Source organism: Myotis yumanensis, unplaced genomic scaffold, assembly GCF_028538775.1.
Source record: "Myotis yumanensis isolate MYYU_CA2020_CCGP unplaced genomic scaffold, mMyoYum1.0.hap1 SCAF_14, whole genome shotgun sequence".
Taxonomy (NCBI): domain Eukaryota; kingdom Metazoa; phylum Chordata; class Mammalia; order Chiroptera; family Vespertilionidae; genus Myotis; species Myotis yumanensis.
The window spans coordinates 36,815,870-36,833,674 of record NW_027223765.1 but is presented as its reverse complement, the minus strand read 5'-3'; the positions used below and the strand labels follow the sequence as shown (position 1 = coordinate 36,833,674).

At 45.5% G+C, this 17,805-nt stretch overlaps 1 protein-coding gene across 2 annotated transcripts in view; it reads right to left on the bottom strand.

Annotated features, from left to right (window-relative positions):
• RAD18 (RAD18 E3 ubiquitin protein ligase) overlaps window positions 1–17,805 on the bottom strand; it is an 89,442-nt gene that overhangs the window by 37,040 nt on the left and 34,597 nt on the right. For both annotated transcript variants that reach the window (XM_070391534.1, XM_070391535.1), the window contains exons 8-9: window positions 13,832–13,908; window positions 12,544–12,604 (exon numbers count right to left, since the gene is read on the bottom strand). In XM_070391534.1, the coding sequence (XP_070247635.1) occupies window positions 12,544–12,604; window positions 13,832–13,908 (138 nt within the window). The remainder of the gene's footprint in view (window positions 1–12,543; window positions 12,605–13,831; window positions 13,909–17,805) is intronic.

Genomic DNA, 17,805 nt, shown 5'->3' with positions numbered 1-17,805 from the left:
AACCTCAGGGCCTCCGTCAAGCCCCACTGGGTAGGGGGGCACAGCCTCAGGACCCCTCGCCCAGCGCCAGGCGCAGGGCATGGCCTGAGGTCCCCCTTCAAGCCCCGCAGGGTGGTGGGTGCGGCGTCAGGTCCCCCAGCCCGGTGCCGGGGCAGGGGTCGTGGCCTCAGGTCACCCGGCCCGGGGTGGGGGGTGTGGCCTGAGGTTCCCTGTCAAGCCCCACCAGGCGGGGGGCACAGCCTCAGGTCCCCGCTGGTCACTCGTTACGGGAACCCCCACCTCTGCTGTGGGTGCAGCCATCTTGTGTTATGGGAACCCTGCCTTCAAGGTGGGTGCACCCACCTTGTGACATGACGGAGTGAGGGTCAATTTGCATATTCACTCTTTATTACATGGGATTCCTGATCAATAAGTGTACTGGTCTTTAGCCACTAGGGAGAGACTGCTCCTAATTTTAATATGTTTATGTGTATGGTATCTGTATGAAAACTCCCACTAAACCAAGGTGCTGAGTTATAAAGTGTCCAGTAAATTTTAAGTAAGATACTGGTTAAAATTTCAGCAAAAGAAATAAAAGTTGGCCATAAGGTTACTGGAAAGTTAGCTTTTTGGAAAAAAGTGAGATCCTAAGATTACAAGCTAAGTGATCTTTCAAGTCCTATTTAACTCTATGCATTTAAGGGTAATTATTTTGTACTGCTTCACCTCCCCAGAATAAAAAATATAAATGGGCTCACACCATAGTAGTTTCTGTTAGGGCAACAGCACCATGGGGTCTCTGGAATTTATTTAGAACAGGTGTAGGCCGTTTTCCTAGTAAGGCCACTCCATTGTGTACCTGTGGATTGTGGGTTTAAGAACTTAAGTTATACAAGAAACTTGCTAAAGTAATCTCATTAACAGCCAAGGAGGCTTAATGACTTTATCTTCTGAAGCAATAAAATCCCAGGATTAAAAAAGATTTTCTTTTTTAAATCTAATTACTCCTACACCAGGGCTGGAAACCAAAAAGTAAATGGCAGCCACTGCTCTGGCTTTAGCCCAAGAAGTCCAATCATCACTGCTCAAAAAGCAATTTCATAAGATATATAAATGTTGAATCACTAGGTTGTACATTTGAAACTAACATAATATTGTATGTCAACTATACTTTCATCACAAAAGGAAAAAAAGAAAAATGCGAAGAGACTATCCTATATTGTAAAAGGCTAATATGCAAATCGACCTAATGGCAGAACGACCAGTCACTATGATGCGCACTGACCACCAGAGGGCAGATGCTCAACGCAGGAGCTGCCCCTGGTGATCAATGCGCTCCCACAGGGGGAACACCGCTCAGCCAGAAGCTGGGCCCACAGCTGGTGAGCACAGTGGTGGTGGTGGGAGCCTCCCGCCTCCACGGCAGCACTAAGGATGTCTGACTGCTGAGGGGGCCTAAGCTGTCAGTTGGACATCCCCTGAGGGCTCCTGGACTGCAAGAGGGCACAGGCTGGGCTGAGGGGACCCCTCCCCACCGAGTGCGTGAATTTCATGCTCTGGACCTCAAGTGACTAATAAGCCTGTTCAAACTCATCGTTCACCTCATTTTAGAAGTTCTGCCGTTTGGCAAGGAGTACTTTATAGAGTTTAAAATCTCCATTCTGCTAGTTAGATGCCCTGCATTTACCTCTTAAAAGTCTTAAGTGGCTCAAATAGTTGTGGGAACTGATGAATAAGCCCACATTCAACCAAATCATATTCTTCAAGATTTTTAATACCTGAATCATACCACCCTTTCTGCCTCTTCAAGTTGAAATGCCATAATCTTTCTAGTGCCAAGTCAAGCCCTTCACTCTCTGACCACCTTAATTACTCTTTTTTAGAACAGTTTTTACAGCCAGATGTTTCTGGTTCTGCCTGTAAACCCAGGGGTGTACAAGACCAAAACAAAGCTCTTCCAAGATTGGACACACTCACCCCCTCTCCACTGACACTACTGAGATACTGCTACATCCACCACTGTGAGCTTGCCAGCTAACCAATACTTTCCTGTTGAGATGGGTAGTGATATTAAGGAATGCTATGTTTTAAAAATATGTTTTTAATTAATTTTTTACAGAGAGAAAGGGAAAGAGAGAGAGAAACATTGATGAGAGATAACATTGATTGGCTGCATCCTGCACACCCCTCACGGGGGATTGAGCCTGGGCATGTGTCCTGACTGGGAATGAAGCAGCAACTTTTTGGTGCACAGGTCAACACTCAACCAATGAGCTACACCGGCTGGGCAAGGAATGCTATTTTTTAGTATTATTATATACTAGAGGCCCAGTGCATGAAAATTCATGCACTGGACATGGGGCCCTCAGTCCAGTCTGTCCCCTCTCACAGTCCGGGAGCCCTCAGGGACAGGAGGCAACTCCGTGATCAGGGGAAGGCAATGCCCCCATCACACCTCTGCTGCTGCCGCTGCCGGCAGCACAAGCCTCGGCCATCCCTGGTTACCTGAACCTTGGGTGGCCCTAGGCGGCTGGGCAGCCGCCATCTGAGGCTTGCCTGTACCTCAGGCCAGCCCTGGATGGCTGGGGGCTGAGGGCAGATCCAGCCACACCGCGTGCCTGCCACTCCCCCCCCCACCTCCCCACCCCCCCGGCGGGGCTAAAAGTACTAGAGAACTCTGGCGGGGCTGAGGGGACTGGGCACTACCATCTTCTGGCTATGGGCGCCTACATCTTTGTGGCTGAGTGATGGTCAATTTGCATATTCCCTCTTTATTAGATAGGGTAAATGAAATATGCAAACATTTGGACCTCAATAAACCAATATTTTCCAAATAACCAACAAATGATGTTATAAATTCACAGATAAAAGGTCCATTCAAAGTGCCTGACAGAGGATTTTAATGTAATTAAAGTACAAAACCTTCATTAATGTAATTTCAAATTCTACTGTAATTAACCTTTCTAAAATAACACTGCCATATTTTAGTGTAGTATCAAAGAATACCTACAATTGTCTAAAACATTTATTGAAACACTCTTCCTCTTTTCAATAACATTTCTCACAGACTGGATATTTTTCATATCCTTTCAGAGAAATAACACAGGACAACAGTTTAAGTGCAGAAGTTAGTATGAGAATTGAGATATCGCCCTAACTGGTTTGACTCAGTGGAAAGAGCGTTGGCCTGTGGACTGAAGGGTCCCAGGTTCGATTCCGGTCGAGGGCATGTACCTTGGTTGCGGGCATATCCCCAATAGGGGGTGTGCAGGAGACAGCTGATCGATGTTTCTCTCTCATCGATGTTTCTAACTCTCTATCCCTCTCCCTTCCTCTCTGGAAAAAAATCAGTAAAATATATTTTTTTTTTAAAAAGAGAATTGAGATATCTTTTATTAAGCAAGACATTAAGGAGATCTGCAAAAATAGGAAAGAATGCCATTCTTCTCAATAAATTTTTAAAATCACACTTGAGAAATAATTTACACAAAAATTAATCAATTTTAAGTAAACACTGATTTTTTTTTAAAAAAATGTATGGTCATGTAATTACCAATACAATCACGAAACCAAAGATTTAAATCACCCAAGAGTTCTTCATGATCCTTTGTAATCAGTCCCCCTCCCTTTTTTCTCCACCCACAGTCCCTGGCAGTACCAATCTGCTCTCTGTTCTGTATTTTTGCCTTTTCTAGAATTTATATAAGTGGAATCATACAATATATTACATTTTTAATTTGGTTTTTCTCTTAGCATAATGTTTCTGAGATACATCCATGTATAAGGAGTTAATTCTTTTATATGGATGTATCACAGTGTTTATGAATATGTAGGTTGTTTTCATTTTAGGATAATATGAATAAACTGCTATAACATTTATCTATAACACTCAAACTGTTCATTTACAACTGATAAATTTTTTTATAAATTATATCTCAATAAATCTGATTGTAAAAATCTGTGTAGACATATGCTTTCATTTGTCTTGGGTAAATAGCTAGGAATAGAATGTATGGTAGGTGCTAACTGTTTACCTAAGTTAATGTATCATTTTTCATTATCACCAGCAATGTATAAGAGTTCCATTTGCTATACATCCTGTCAGCACTTAGTATTGTCCTTTTGTGTTTTTTCAATTAAAATAAGTGTGTAGTATTATAGCATTATTTCATTGTCATTTTAATTTATATTTTCCTAAAAAGTAACGACTAGTAAAACTAACCATATTGTCTTATGTGGCTATTTGGTGTCTGACTATCTCCTTTGCTGAAGAATATGTTTAAATCGTTGCCCTTTTTAAAAATATAGCATGTACCTTATTATTAAATTTTAAGAGTCCTTTTTAAAAAATATATTTTTATTGATTTCAGAGAGGAAGGGAGAGGGAGAGAGAGAAACATCAATTATGAGAGAGAATCACTGATCGGCTGCTTTCTACATGCCCCCCAGCGGGGACGGAACCCACAACCCAGGCATGTGCCCCTGACCAGAATCAAACCCGGGATCCTTCAGTCTGCAAGCCAATGCTCTATCCACTGATCCAAACCAGCTAGAGCTGTAAGAGTTCTTTGTATAGTCCTGGCCTGTGTGGTTCAGTGGTAGAGCATCAGCCCATGTATTAAAGGGTCAACGGTTCAATTCCTGTGTAGGAGGCAACCAATCGATGTTTCTCTCTTTCCCTCCCCCCTTCTCTTCCCCATCCTCCTTTCCACGCTCTCTAAAAAATCAGTGGAGAAAATATCCTCCAGTGATCAGGCCTAAACCGGCAGTCGGACATCTCTCTCACAATCCAGGACTGCTGGCTCCCAACCACTTGCCTGCCTGTCTGCCTGATTGCCCCTAACCGCTTCTGCCTGCCAGCCTGATCACCCCCTAACCCAGCAGTTCTCAACCTGTGGGTCGCCACCCCTTTGGCGGTCGAACAACCCTTTCACAGGGGTCGCCTAAGACCATCCTGCATTTCAAATATTTACATTATGGTTCATAACAATAGCAACATTACAGTTATGAAGTAGAAACAAAAATAATTTTATGGTTGGGTCACAACATGAGGAACTGTATTTAAAGGGCCAGAGGTTGAGAACCACTGCTAACCACTCCCTGGCCAGCCTAATTGACGGCTAACTGCTCCCCTGCCTGCCCGATCGCCCCCAACTGCCCTCCCCTGCCTGCCCAATCACCCCCAACTGCCCTCCCCTGCCAGCCCAATTGCCCCCTGCCAGCCCGATTGCTCCCAACTGTCCTCCCCTGCAGGCCTGGTTGCCCCCAACTGCCCTCCCCTGCAGGCCTGGTCACCCCCAACTATCCTCCCCTGCAGGCCTGGTCGCCCCCAACTGTCCTCCCCTGCTGGCCTGGTTGCCCCCAACTGCCCTTCCCTGCAGGCCTGGTCGCCCCCAACTGTCCTCCCCTGCAGGTCTGGTCGCACCCAATTGTCCTCCCCTGCAGGCCATCTTGAGGCGGCCATCTTGTGCGAGGGTGTGATAGTCAATTTGCATATTACCTCTTTATTATATGGTACTAGAGGCCCGGTGCACAAAAATTTGTGCACTCGGCGGGGGGGGGTGGGGAGGGTCCCCCAGCCCGGCCTGTGCCCTCTCACAGTCTGGGACCCCTCGGGAGATAACGACCTGCTGGCTTAGGCCTGCTCCCGGGTGGCAGAGGGCAGGCCCAATCCCTAAGTGCAGCCCCTGGTCAGGCTCAGAGCAGGGCCGATTGGGGAGTTGGGGCGTCGCCCCATCATGCACAGAGCAGGGCGGATTGGGAGGTTGCAATGCCACCCTCAGTCACGCTCAGGGTAGGGCCAATTGGGGGGTTGGGGCACCGCCCCCTGTTACACTCAAGGCAGGGTCGATGGGGAGGTTGCGGTGCCACCCCCGTCACGCACAGAGCAGGGCCGATCAGGGGGTTGGGGCGCTGCCCCCTGTCACTCACAGAGCAGGGCCGATCAGGGGGTTGGGGCGCTGCTCCCTGTCACTCACAGAGCAGGGCCGATCAGGGGGTTGGGGCGCTGCCCCCTGTCACTAACAGAGCAGGGTCCATCAGGGGGGTTGGGGCACTGCCCCCTGTCACTCACAGAGCAGGGCCCATCAGGGGGTTGAGGAGCTCCCCCCTGTCACTCACAGAGTAGGGCCGATAGGGGAGTTGGGGCACCGCCCCCTGTCACACACAGAGCAGGGCGGATCAGGGGGTTGGGGCGCTGCACCCTGTCACACTCAGGGCAGGGCCAATGGGGAGGTTATGGCTCTACCCTGTCACACACAGAGCAAGGCCCGTGGAGGGGGGTTGGGGCGCCACCCTCTATCACCCACAGAGCAGGGCCGATCAGGGGGTTGGGGCACCGCCACTGTCACACTCAGGGCAGGGCTGATGGAGAGGTTATGGTTCTACCCTGTCACACACAGAGCAGGGCCGATCAGGGGGTTGGTGCGCTGCACCCTGTCACACACAGAGCCGCAGGGCAATCGGGGGATTGGGGAGCCCCCCCCCATCAGGCACAGAGCAGGGCTGATCAGGGGGTTTGGGCGCTGCCCCCTGGCACGCTGATCCCGGTGCCGGGAGCCTCGCTGCTCCGCTGATCCCGGTGCCGGGAGGCATATTACCCTTTTACTATATAGGATAGAGGCCTGGTGCACAGGTGGGGGCCGGCTGGTTTGCCCTGAAGGGTGTCCTGGATCAGGGTGGGGGTCCCCACTGGGGTACCTGCCCAGGCTGGCTGAGGGGCTGAGGGCTGTTTTCCCGCTGGCAGTTGACTAAAAGCTCCCAACCGCTCCTTGTTTTCTTTTTTTCTTTTTTAATTCTGGGCCAGCTTTAGCTCTGAGGCCTCGCTGCTGAAAACATGGATACAATGTTGCGGTCCGGGGCTGACTGAAAGCTGGTTTTGTTTAGCTTCTTATTTGCAACATAGTAAAAGTTGCTTAGAGTTGCAGTTGAGAGTCTGGCAAGTGAGGCGGGGAACGTTGGAGTCTGCAGTCCCTGGAGGAAGCAAGCCTCCCTGCTCGCTTCAGTGCATGGCTGCCGGCCACCATCTTGGCTGACAGTTAATTTGCATAAGGATACGCTGATTAGCCAATGGGAAGGGTAGCGGTCGTATGCCAATTAACATGTTTCTCTTTTATTAGTGTAGATTGGTAATTTCTATTTTCTGATTTTGTCCTGAATAGGCTTGCTAAAGGTTTTTTAATTTTATTAAGCTTTACAAAGAACCAGCTTTTGGTTTCACGGACTTTCTCAATCATTTTTCTGTCTTCACTTTCATTGGTTTCTGCTCTTTTCTTTAATATTACCAGCCCTCTGTTTACTTTAGGTGGAATCTGCTCTTCTTTTCCTAGTTTCTTAAGGTGAAATCATAGATAACTAATTTAAAACCTCTTCTCTTTTCTAATACAAGTATTTAATGTTATACATTTCCCTCTAAGCACTGCTTTAGCTGCATTCCACATTGATACAAAGTATTTTCATTCAGTTTTATACAGATCTTAATCTGTTTTTACTTCATCCAGTGTATATTTCAATTCAGGTATGTTTATCATAAAATGAATTCCATTTAAGTTTTTTTTATATCATCCGTTTCTCACCTCAGCAGGACCTTACTGAATTCTTCCTTCTTGATATATGGAACATATTTATACATGCTGTTTTAACCTTTCTGTCTACTAGTCTCATCATCTGTCATTCCTGGGTTTGGTTCTATTAATTAAAATTTCTCCTTTCTATGAATCTTATTTTTCTGCTTCTTTGAATTCCTGGTAATTTCAAAGGATACTAAATACTATTAATTTTATTCTCTTGGTTGCTAGATTTTGTTCTATCCTTAAACTGTATTATATTTTGTCCTGAAGAATATCAAGCTACTTAGAATCAACTGAATCATTCCTAGGCTTGCTTTCAATTTTTAATAGGGCAGATTATGAAGATAATGAGAAGGCAACCCACAGACCAGGAGAAAATATTTGTAAAAGTCATATCTGATAAAGGACTGTTATCCAAAATATACAAAGAACTTCCAAAAGTCAAGAAGAAAATGAATGACCCAATTAAAAAAATGGGCCGAAGATCTGAACATACACTTCCTGGAAAAAGATATACAGATGGCAAATAACCATATGAAAAAATGCTCAACATTATATGTCATTAGATAATTGTACATTAAAAAAAACAACACACAACTACTATAAATCCAAATAACTAACAACACATATGCAGGTGAGGATAAGAAGTAACAGTAACTCTTATTCTTTGCTGATGGGAATTCAAAATGGTACAGAGATTTAAAAAGATAATTTCTTACAAAACTAAAGATACCTTATGATCTAGCACTCACATGCGTTAGTATTTATCCAAATATGTTGAAACTTATGTTGACACAAAAAGCTGCACAAGAATGTAAAGGGAACTTTTTAAATAATTGCCAAAAGAAGCAGTAGGGAAGTTGATAAACTATAGTATTAGGTAAATTGATAAATAAACTATAGTACATCCAGAAAATGAAATATTGTTCAAGGCTAAAAAGAAATGAGCTATCAAGTCAGGAAAAGACACAGAGGAACCTGAAATGCACATTACTGAGAAAGAAGAAAACCTGAAAAGGCTATCATCCTATCTAATAAAAGAGTAATATGTAAATTAACCATCACTCCATGACAAAGATGGCAGCGCCCATAGGGGCCAGGGCAGGTCGCTGGCGGTATCACCCTGGCAACACAAGCCCAGCGTCCGCACCCCGGCCACGCGGAGGGAGGGGAGGGGCCTCAGGTTAGAGGCCGGGGCGAGGGACGCAGGTGTCTTTGCAGGCCAGGCTAAGGGATGACTCCCCCTTCCCGTGCACAAATTTCATGCACCGAGACTCTAGTATATTGTATAATTCCAATTACATGATATTCTGGAAAAAACTATAAAGACAGTGAAAAGATAAGTGGTTGTCAGGGCCTAGGAAGAAAGGAGGGATCAATAAATAAAGCACAGTGAGTATTCTGTATGATAAGATAATGGCAGATATATGTCATTATATATTTGTTAAAACGCATACAATATATACCACCAAGAGTGAACCCTAATGTAAACTATGCACTTTGTGATAATGACATGTCAGTATACCACTCTGGTGAGAGATGTTGATGGCAGGAGAGATGGTGCATCTGTACATCAGGGAGATATAGGAACTCGTTGCATTTTCCCCTCAATATTACGTTTTACTCTAAAACGTAAAGTCTATTTTTAAAAAAATCTTTTCATTAGAGAAAATTAGTACAATCATTAGTGTAAAGAAGTCAACAAATAACAGCCCAGAGGCCAAATCCAACCTATGGCATATTTCTGTATGGCTCTCTAGCTAAGAATGCTTTTAACATTTTTATAAAGATGTGTTAACAAATAGAACATTTGACAAGAACCATATATAGCCTGCAAAGCCTAAAATATTTATTATCTGGCCCTAAGGTAGATTAGATTAGCCCAGCTACTAAAGTAATAAAAACTTTGAGGATTCTGTCTGAGGTCCCCATATATTTTGAGGTTTTTTGGTGTGTTTTTTTGTACTAGGGCTTGTGATGGATTCAAATTGTTTCAGGCCCTATGTGAGCTCCAGAAATTGTTCTGGAGCTGATCCTTTCAAGTAGCCTTTCCCTAGTCTCAGGCACTTTCCTCTCATTCATATGCAAATTGCTAGGCAGCCAAAAGCTTAACAGGATCTTCTATGCATCATATAGAGCTCTCGTCTCTCTGAGGTTCTCTCCTCTCTGGTAAGACGTCCCACAAATTCTAGCACCTTGGCCTCCCACAACTTTCATTTCTGGTTTACCTACTTAGTGACCCACTAGATTATTTTGGGGTTCTCCTACCCAATGCCTGAAAACTGCCTCTAGGCAGTAAGCTCTGGAACTGGAGAGCTCACCACTTTGTTTTCCTTCCTTCAGGAATCACAATCCTGTGCTACTTTTCCCCAGTATCTATCTAAAAAACCATTGCTTCATACATTTAATCAGGTTTTCTAGTTTATTAATGAAGGAAAGTAAATACAGTCTCTGTTATGCTATCTGGGATAGTAGAAAATTCCATTTTGATTTTTTTGTTTTATTTTGGGAACATTATTTTCTATCAGATTATGTTAATATGTAATGGATTTGTTATTTTTAAATGAGTTAATAAATAATTTTGAAATTTCTTGGTTTTAATTTTCCTTTGATCCATGAGTTGTTTGGAAGTGTGTTGCTTAGTTTCCAAATATTTGGCAATTTTCCAGAAGGCTTTGTTACTGATTTCCAACTTAATTCTATTGTGGTCACGTTATAGTCGGCAGTTTGCTAGACATTAACAAAAAGGAAGGGCGCAAACGGAACCAGACATCTGATTAAGCCGGATTAACTAGAAAAGGACAGCTTCGGTCACCCCAGGAGCAACCTGCACCATTTCACTCGATTGAGCGGGGAGGGAAAAAGAAGGGGATCAGGGCAGTCCTTTCACTGAGTGCATGAGCATTAGAAGCCAAAACGGCAACCGTAAAGGGGAAGGGGACTAGCCTGAGGAAGTCTGGGGAAAAGATCCAATAGGATAAAGACACAAAACCCCAGAAGATCCAGAATGAGATTGGATGGGGAAGGGCATTGGCACTGCCTGGGAAAAAGTCAGGAGAGAGACTGAAGACTGAATAGTTAAAAAGAAAGCCTGCTCTTTTCTGAACTCAAGGAAATATATAGAAGCTAGACAAAAACCCAGCACCCTCCTTGGAGCATGCCCATGCCCTTCTTTCGGGCATGTACTTTTTGCCTTCTTTCCTCCTAAACTCTAAGGATCCCCACCAGACTTGCCACCAGGGGAGCAGCAAGCAGTGGCAGAGGACTCTCCTTCTGCCTCTGTCCACAAGGCCACTACTATAGCCAAACGGCTCTCTGCCTCTCCAAGGATGTACGACCTCGCTCGCTCTAATAAATCTTGCCATTTAAATTCCTCCTATGTGCCTGTCCTAAAATTCTTTTCCTGAAACAACTCAGAAGAATCCTATTTCCAGACCACGCCAGGGCGGACCCACCGGGTCCAGGTCCTTCTTCAGTAACAGTCAGAAAAGTACACTTTGTATGCTGAACGACTACACAAGGTGAACCTTCTGCAGACTCCTAGGGTACTCCCTCCACCTCTCCCCTCTCTCTCCTCTCTCTCCCTCTCCCTTCTTGCCTCTCTCTCTCCTCTCTCTCTTCTCTCTCCCTCTCCCTTCTTGCCTCTCTCTCTCCTCTCTCCCTCTCCCTTCCTCCCTCTTTAAAATCAAATTTAAAAAAAAAAAACACGACATGCATGTAAAACATTAATTAAAATGTTTAAAAGAAATCAATAGTATATTTAGAGCCCAACACTAAATCAAAATGTATGACTACATAGTAAGAACTTAAGCTTTAGAAGAGCCTGAAAGTTTTGTGTGTGTGGGGGGGGGAGGGGTTGGTGTGTTTTTTTAAGTATATACTGAGGTATTTTAGGGCTAAACCAATTAGTTTAACATGACCTATTTAGTAAAGTAAAGCTTTTTTTTAGATATTTAATAGTGGGTAATAGATATTTGTATATTGTCTTGCCTGCATCTAATCCACTTCTTTCTTAGTGAGGCATATTTGTTAGATACCACTCTTTTAGTGATTTAAATTACTTTTTTTTCATGCAAATTTTCCGTTTTCCTTATCGTTACAGGCCTTAATTTTGCCAAATCAGTGATCATTTGGTTGTCTACCTCCTGTCTCAAGAAAAACCACTTTGGCCTCCCAAAAGTTGGTTTAAAAAAAAAAAAAATCACACCATACCTATCTTTCTAGCAACAGAGACATGACTTTTGTTGTTCAGCACAAGCCATCACATCTACATCTAGTGCCTGTGTACTTCTGCATCCTCCCTCCCCAATTAGACCACTGCTGAATCTGCCCCTTCAAAACTAAAGAACTGAAAAAAGAAGACAAAATTCTCTTAGCACAACCAAAACATTGTATGTGTGGTATACTCACTCAACAAATATTTATTAACTATCTACTGTTTGCCAAGCACTTAAATTTAAATTTAAACTAAAAACAAACCAATTAAACAAAGGATAACAGCTACCTAACTGACAAAACAGTAATGAGCTAGCCCTAGGAAAGATATATACAAAGGCCATTTAAGAAAAAGGAAGTGATAAAGTTAGGAAGTTAATACCTAATAAAATGAAAACTCTTTTTGGCACAAATGTGCAAGCTATTAGTGCTGAAATTCTTTACAGTATTGTCATTGAGTGGCTTGAGGACAGGAAAGTCAGAAATGCTTCCATTTTAATCCCATTTTCTTCTCACAAAGATGCTTTGAGAGCAACTAATTAATATTTGCAAAATGCTTAGTGATAAGCTCAAAGTAGAATGCTAGTCACAAATCCAAAAGCAGGCGAACTGACTTATAAAAAAGGTCCCTGTCTGAATAAGCACAACTAAATTCAGTCTCTTAAGTAATACTAACAAGATAAGTGTATACCAAACATTAATGTAAAAAATTTATTTTAAAACTTTAAGATAAAAAACTGCAACCCAAATTCTTTGCAAATAAAGAAAACCTACAACTTACGGTATTTACTGTGGATTTCATCTATTTCCTTTTCTGTTTGGTCCTTCGTAAAAACCATTATCTAAAATAAAAAAAAAAATCTTAATTAAAAATTAATTAAATGACAAAAATAGACATCAGTACTATAAACTTTAAAATCTCAAATGTGGATGTTTAAACAGAGTAAAATAATTGCTCATCTTTGCTTCAAATAGACCTAAGAAAAGTAACTCCTGCGTATTTCCCTTGAATATCATACTTAATATATATTTTACTCATTACTTATTTCTCATCAGTAGAAAATGCAACATGAATGCCATTAGAATACATAAAGTATTAATACAACAATCAATTAACTTTCCTATTTTAAATAGTTAACTTTTTCACATTCATTAATACAACAAACTACAAAACACTTTAAACTACCAGACTGGCGACATTTAGCAGATCATTAATAAGGCAGATTTTCTTGTCTGCCTTCTATCTTTTCCAGCCTAACTTCACCAAATCTATAAGAAATGTAATATATAGGGAAAATACAAGAAATGTTACATTTATAGTTCCGCTTTTTCACATCTGAGACTTAAAAAATCAAGTGTACTTACATGACTCACTACCGTCTCCATCTTACAGTTAGCACTCAGGTAGTAATAAAGTTAATGCAAATCTCATTGTTTCCTACTACTGATTATAAGCTCACTCTCCCCTACAAACACATTATCGATGGCCTAGGGAAAAAAGTCTACTTGGGAGAGCCCAAAACACTGCCTACAGTGTCTAGGACACATGACTATTTTCTTCTTTGACATCCTTTCCTCAAGTTTCGGGCCATCATGCTAGAGGAAGGAAATAGTGAAACATTTTAGGTTTTTGGTTACCTCAATAAGCTCAATAGATAGTCTATAAACTCCTATAATTACTTAATTTCTCAATCAGGACAATCATGGAATTGCAGAATGCCAGAGCTAAAAGGGGATCTTAGAGATCATAGAGTTCAATCCCGAAATTTTACAGATGAAGATGGTAAGGGAAGCAGAGGTTAAATAGCTTATCAAATACAACGAGCAGAGAAAGGGCTGATATGTAGGCATATGCTTTTTCTAAAGACTATTAACCATTAATAAACTCTAGATTGCATCTTGTACTAGAAGACTGCCAATCATGACAGAATTTTGTGCTAAAAAATGAGCTGCAGGTAAATCATAATATATTAAGTAAAAATGTGTTCTAGTACATTCTGGCTTGCTTTAATTTTAGTATTGAACTTTCCTTTATTTCTACCCAGATACTGAAATAGACCATAACATACTCTTTCACTGAGTTTACTAGCTTCAAGACGCATCCTAGTCTTCTCCATATTTTCAAGTTCTTGAACTATTTCAGCAGCTGTTAAAATAAACACATATAATCAATGTTAATTAGGTATCTCCCTACTCCCCTCCCTCTATCTTTCCCTCTCCCTCCTTTCCATTCTCTCTAAATATCTATGAAAAAAATATCCTCAGGTGAGCATTAACAACAACAAAATAATAACAATAAGCCAATAGTAAAAATAAGATGTAATAAAAATACTCAATCCAAAAGACAGCAAAAAAGGGTAAAAGAAACAAAAAGTATATAAAACAAGCAAAATAATTGGCAATATGATAAGGTTAAAACCAACTGTATCATAATTACATGAAATGTAAATGTCCTAAAAGCACCAATAAGAGACAGAGAATGAAGACTAGATAAAAAAGAAAGGCCACACTATATGCTTTCAACAGAGAACCCATCTACACTAATAAAAGAGAAACATGGTAATTGGCGTATGACCGCTACCCTTCCCATTGGCTAATCAGCGTATCCTTATGCAAATTAACTGTCAGCCAAGATGGCGGCCGGCAGCCATGCACTGAAGCGAGCAGGGAGGCTTGCTTCCTCCAGGGACTGCAGACTCCAACGTTCCCCGCCTCACTTGCCAGACTCTCAACTGCAACTCTAAGCAACTATTACTATGTTGCAAATAAGAAGCTAAACAAAACCAGCTTTCAGTCAGCCCCGGACCGCAACATTGTATCCATGTTTTCAGCAGCGAGGCCTCAGAGCTAAAGCTGGCCCAGAATTAAAAAAGAAAAAAAGAAAACAAGGAGCGGTTGGGAGCTTTTAGTCAACTGCCAGCGGGAAAACAGCCCTCAGCCCCTCAGCCAGCCTGGCCAGGCACCCCAGTGGGGACCCCCACCCTGATCCAGGACACCCTTCAGGGCAAACCAGCCGGCCCCCACCCATGCACCAGACCTCTATCCTATATAGTAAAAGGGTAATATGCCTCCCGGCACCAGGATCAGCGGAGCAGCGAGGCTCCCGGCACCGGGATCAGCGTGACAGGGGGCAGCGCCCAAACCTCCTGATCAGCCCTGCTCTGTGCCTGATAGGGGGGAGCTCCCCAATCCCCTGATTGCCCTGTGGCTCTGTGTATGACAGGGTGCAGCGCACCAAGCCCCTGATCGGCCCTGCTCTGTGTGTGACAGGGTGAGGCGCCCCAAACCCCCGCCCCCACGGGCCCTGCTCTGTGTGTGACAGGGTAGAACCATAACCTCTCCATCGGCCCTGCCCTGAGTGTGACAGTGGTGGCACCCCAACCCCCTGATCCGCCCTGCTCTGTGTGTGACAGGGGGCGGTGTCCCAGCTCCCCTATTGGCCCTACTCTGTGAGTGACAGTGGGGAGCTCCTCAACCCCCTGATGGGCCCTGCTCTGTGAGTGACAGAGGGCAGTGCCCCAACCCCCCTGATGGACCCTGCTCTGTTAGTGACAGGGGGCAGCGCCCCAACCCCCTGATCGGCCCTGCTCTGTGCGTGACAGGGGATGGCGCCGCAACCTCCCCATTGACCCTGCCTTGAGTGTAACAGGGGGCGGTGCCCCAACCCCCCAATCAGTCTATCCTGAGCGTGACTGAGGGTGGCTTTGCAACCTTCTGATCCGCCCTGCTCTGTGCATGACGGGGCGGCGCCCCAACTCCCCAATCGGCCGTGCTCTGAGCCTGACCAGGGGCTGCATCTAGGGATTGGGCCTGCCCTCTGCCACCTGGGAGCAGGCCTAAGCCAGCAGGTCGTTATCTCCCAAGGGGTCCCAGACTGTGAGAGGGCACAGGCCGGGCTGGGGGACCCCTCCCCCCGAGTGCACAAATTTTTGTGCACCAGGCCTCTAGTCCTATATAATAAAAGCCTAATAAGCAAAATGACCAAACAGCGGAATGACCGGTCAGCAGGGGGCGGGGCCAGTGAGTGGGCGACGGTAGGCCAGCCAAGGTAGATGCCAGCAGGAAGAGGGAGGGGACAGTGATCAGGGGGCAGCAGCGACCAGCAGTGGCAGAGGGGCAATCGGGGGTGGCGGGCCAGCCACTCGCTGGTTGGCACTGTCTCCCGATTGGTCTGCCGGTCGCCTCCTACAGAGGGAGGCCAGACTGTGGCTTATGGGGAGCAGGCCTAAGCTGTCAGTTGGACATCCCCCAAGGGCTCCTGGACTGCAAGAGGGTGCAGGCTGGGCTGAGGGACCTCCCCCCCCCCCCCCCCCCCCCCCGCCAAGTACATGAATTTTGTGCACCTGGCCTCTAGTTTTAAATAAAAGGCATCGATAAGTCAAAATAAAGTATGGAAAGAGATATATCATATAAATACAGATTTAAAAAAAATTGAAATAGCTAGATTAACATGAAGCACAAGAGACTTCAGAACAATGAATGTTAACAGGAATAAAGAGGGAAATTATAGGAAGAGGTCAATTAACCAGACATAATCTCCAATGTGTTTGCACCTGAAACAGAAATTTAAAATATATAAACAAGAACTTCTGGATTTAAACTAGACTCACTGCCTTCTCATTTCTCATATTCTCCCCCATTAAGTATAACCAAAGATCCTAAATATAACACAACTAGAGGCCCGGTGCACAAAAATTTGTGCACTCGGGGGGGCGGGGGGTTCCCCCAGCCCGGCCTGTGCCCTCTCACAGTCTGGGACCCCTCGGGAGATAACGACCTGCTGGCTTAGGCCTGCTCCCGGGTGGCAGAGGGCAGGCCCAATCCCTAGGTGCAGCCCCTGGTCAGGCTCAGAGCAGGGCCGATTGGGGAGTTGGGGCATCGCCCCGTCATGCACAGAGCAGGGCGGATTGGGAGGTTGCAATGCCACCCTCAGTAATGCTCAGGGTAGACTGATTGGGGGGTTGGGACACCGCCCCCTGTTACACTCAAGGCAGGGTCGATGGGGAGGTTGTGGTGCCACCCCCGTCACGCACAGAGCAGGGCCGATCAGGGGGTTGGGGCGCTGCCCCCTGTCACTCACAGAGCAGGGCCGATCAGGGGGTTGGGGCGCTGCTCCCTGTCACTCACAGAGCAGGGCCGATCAGGGGGTTGGGGCGCTGCCCCCTGTCACTAACAGAGCAGGGTCCATCAGGGGGGTTGGGGCACTGCCCCCTGTCACTCACAGAGCAGGGCCCATCAGGGGGTTGAGGAGCTCCCCCCTGTCACTCACAGAGTAGGGCCGATAGGGGAGTTGGGGCACCGCCCCCTGTCACACACAGAGCAGGGCGGATCAGGGGGTTGGGGCGCTGCACCCTGTCACACTCAGGGCAGGGCCAATGGGGAGGTTATGGCTCTACCCTGTCACACACAGAGCAAGGCCCGTGGAGGGGGGTTGGGGCGCCACCCTCTATCACCCACAGAACAGGGCCGATCAGGGGGTTGGGGCACCGCCACTGTCACACTCAAGGCAGGGCCGATGGAGAGGTTATGGTTCTACCCTGTCACACACAGAGCAGGGCCGATCAGGGGGTTGGTGCGCTGCACCCTGTCACACACAGAGCCGCAGGGCAATCGGGGGATTGGGGAGCTCCCCCCCTATCAGGCACAGAGCAGGGCTGATCAGGGGGTTTGGGCGCTGCCCCCTGGCACGCTGATCCCGGTGCCGGGAGCCTCGCTGCTCCGCTGATCCCGGTGCCAGGAGGCATATTACCCTTTTACTATATAGAATAGAGGCCTGGTGCATGGGTAGGGGCCGGCTGGTTTGCCTTGAAGGGTGTCCTGGATCAGGGTGGGGGTCCCCACTGGGGTACCTACCCAGGCTGGCTGAGGGGCTGAGGGCTGTTTTCCCGCTGGCAGTTGACTAAAAGCTCCCAACCGCTCCTTGTTTTCTTTTTTTTTTTTTTTTATTCTGGGCCAGCTTTAGCTCTGAGGCCTCGCTGCTGAAAACATGGACACAATGTTGCGGTCCGGGGCTGACTGAAAGCCGGTTTTGTTTAGCTTCTTA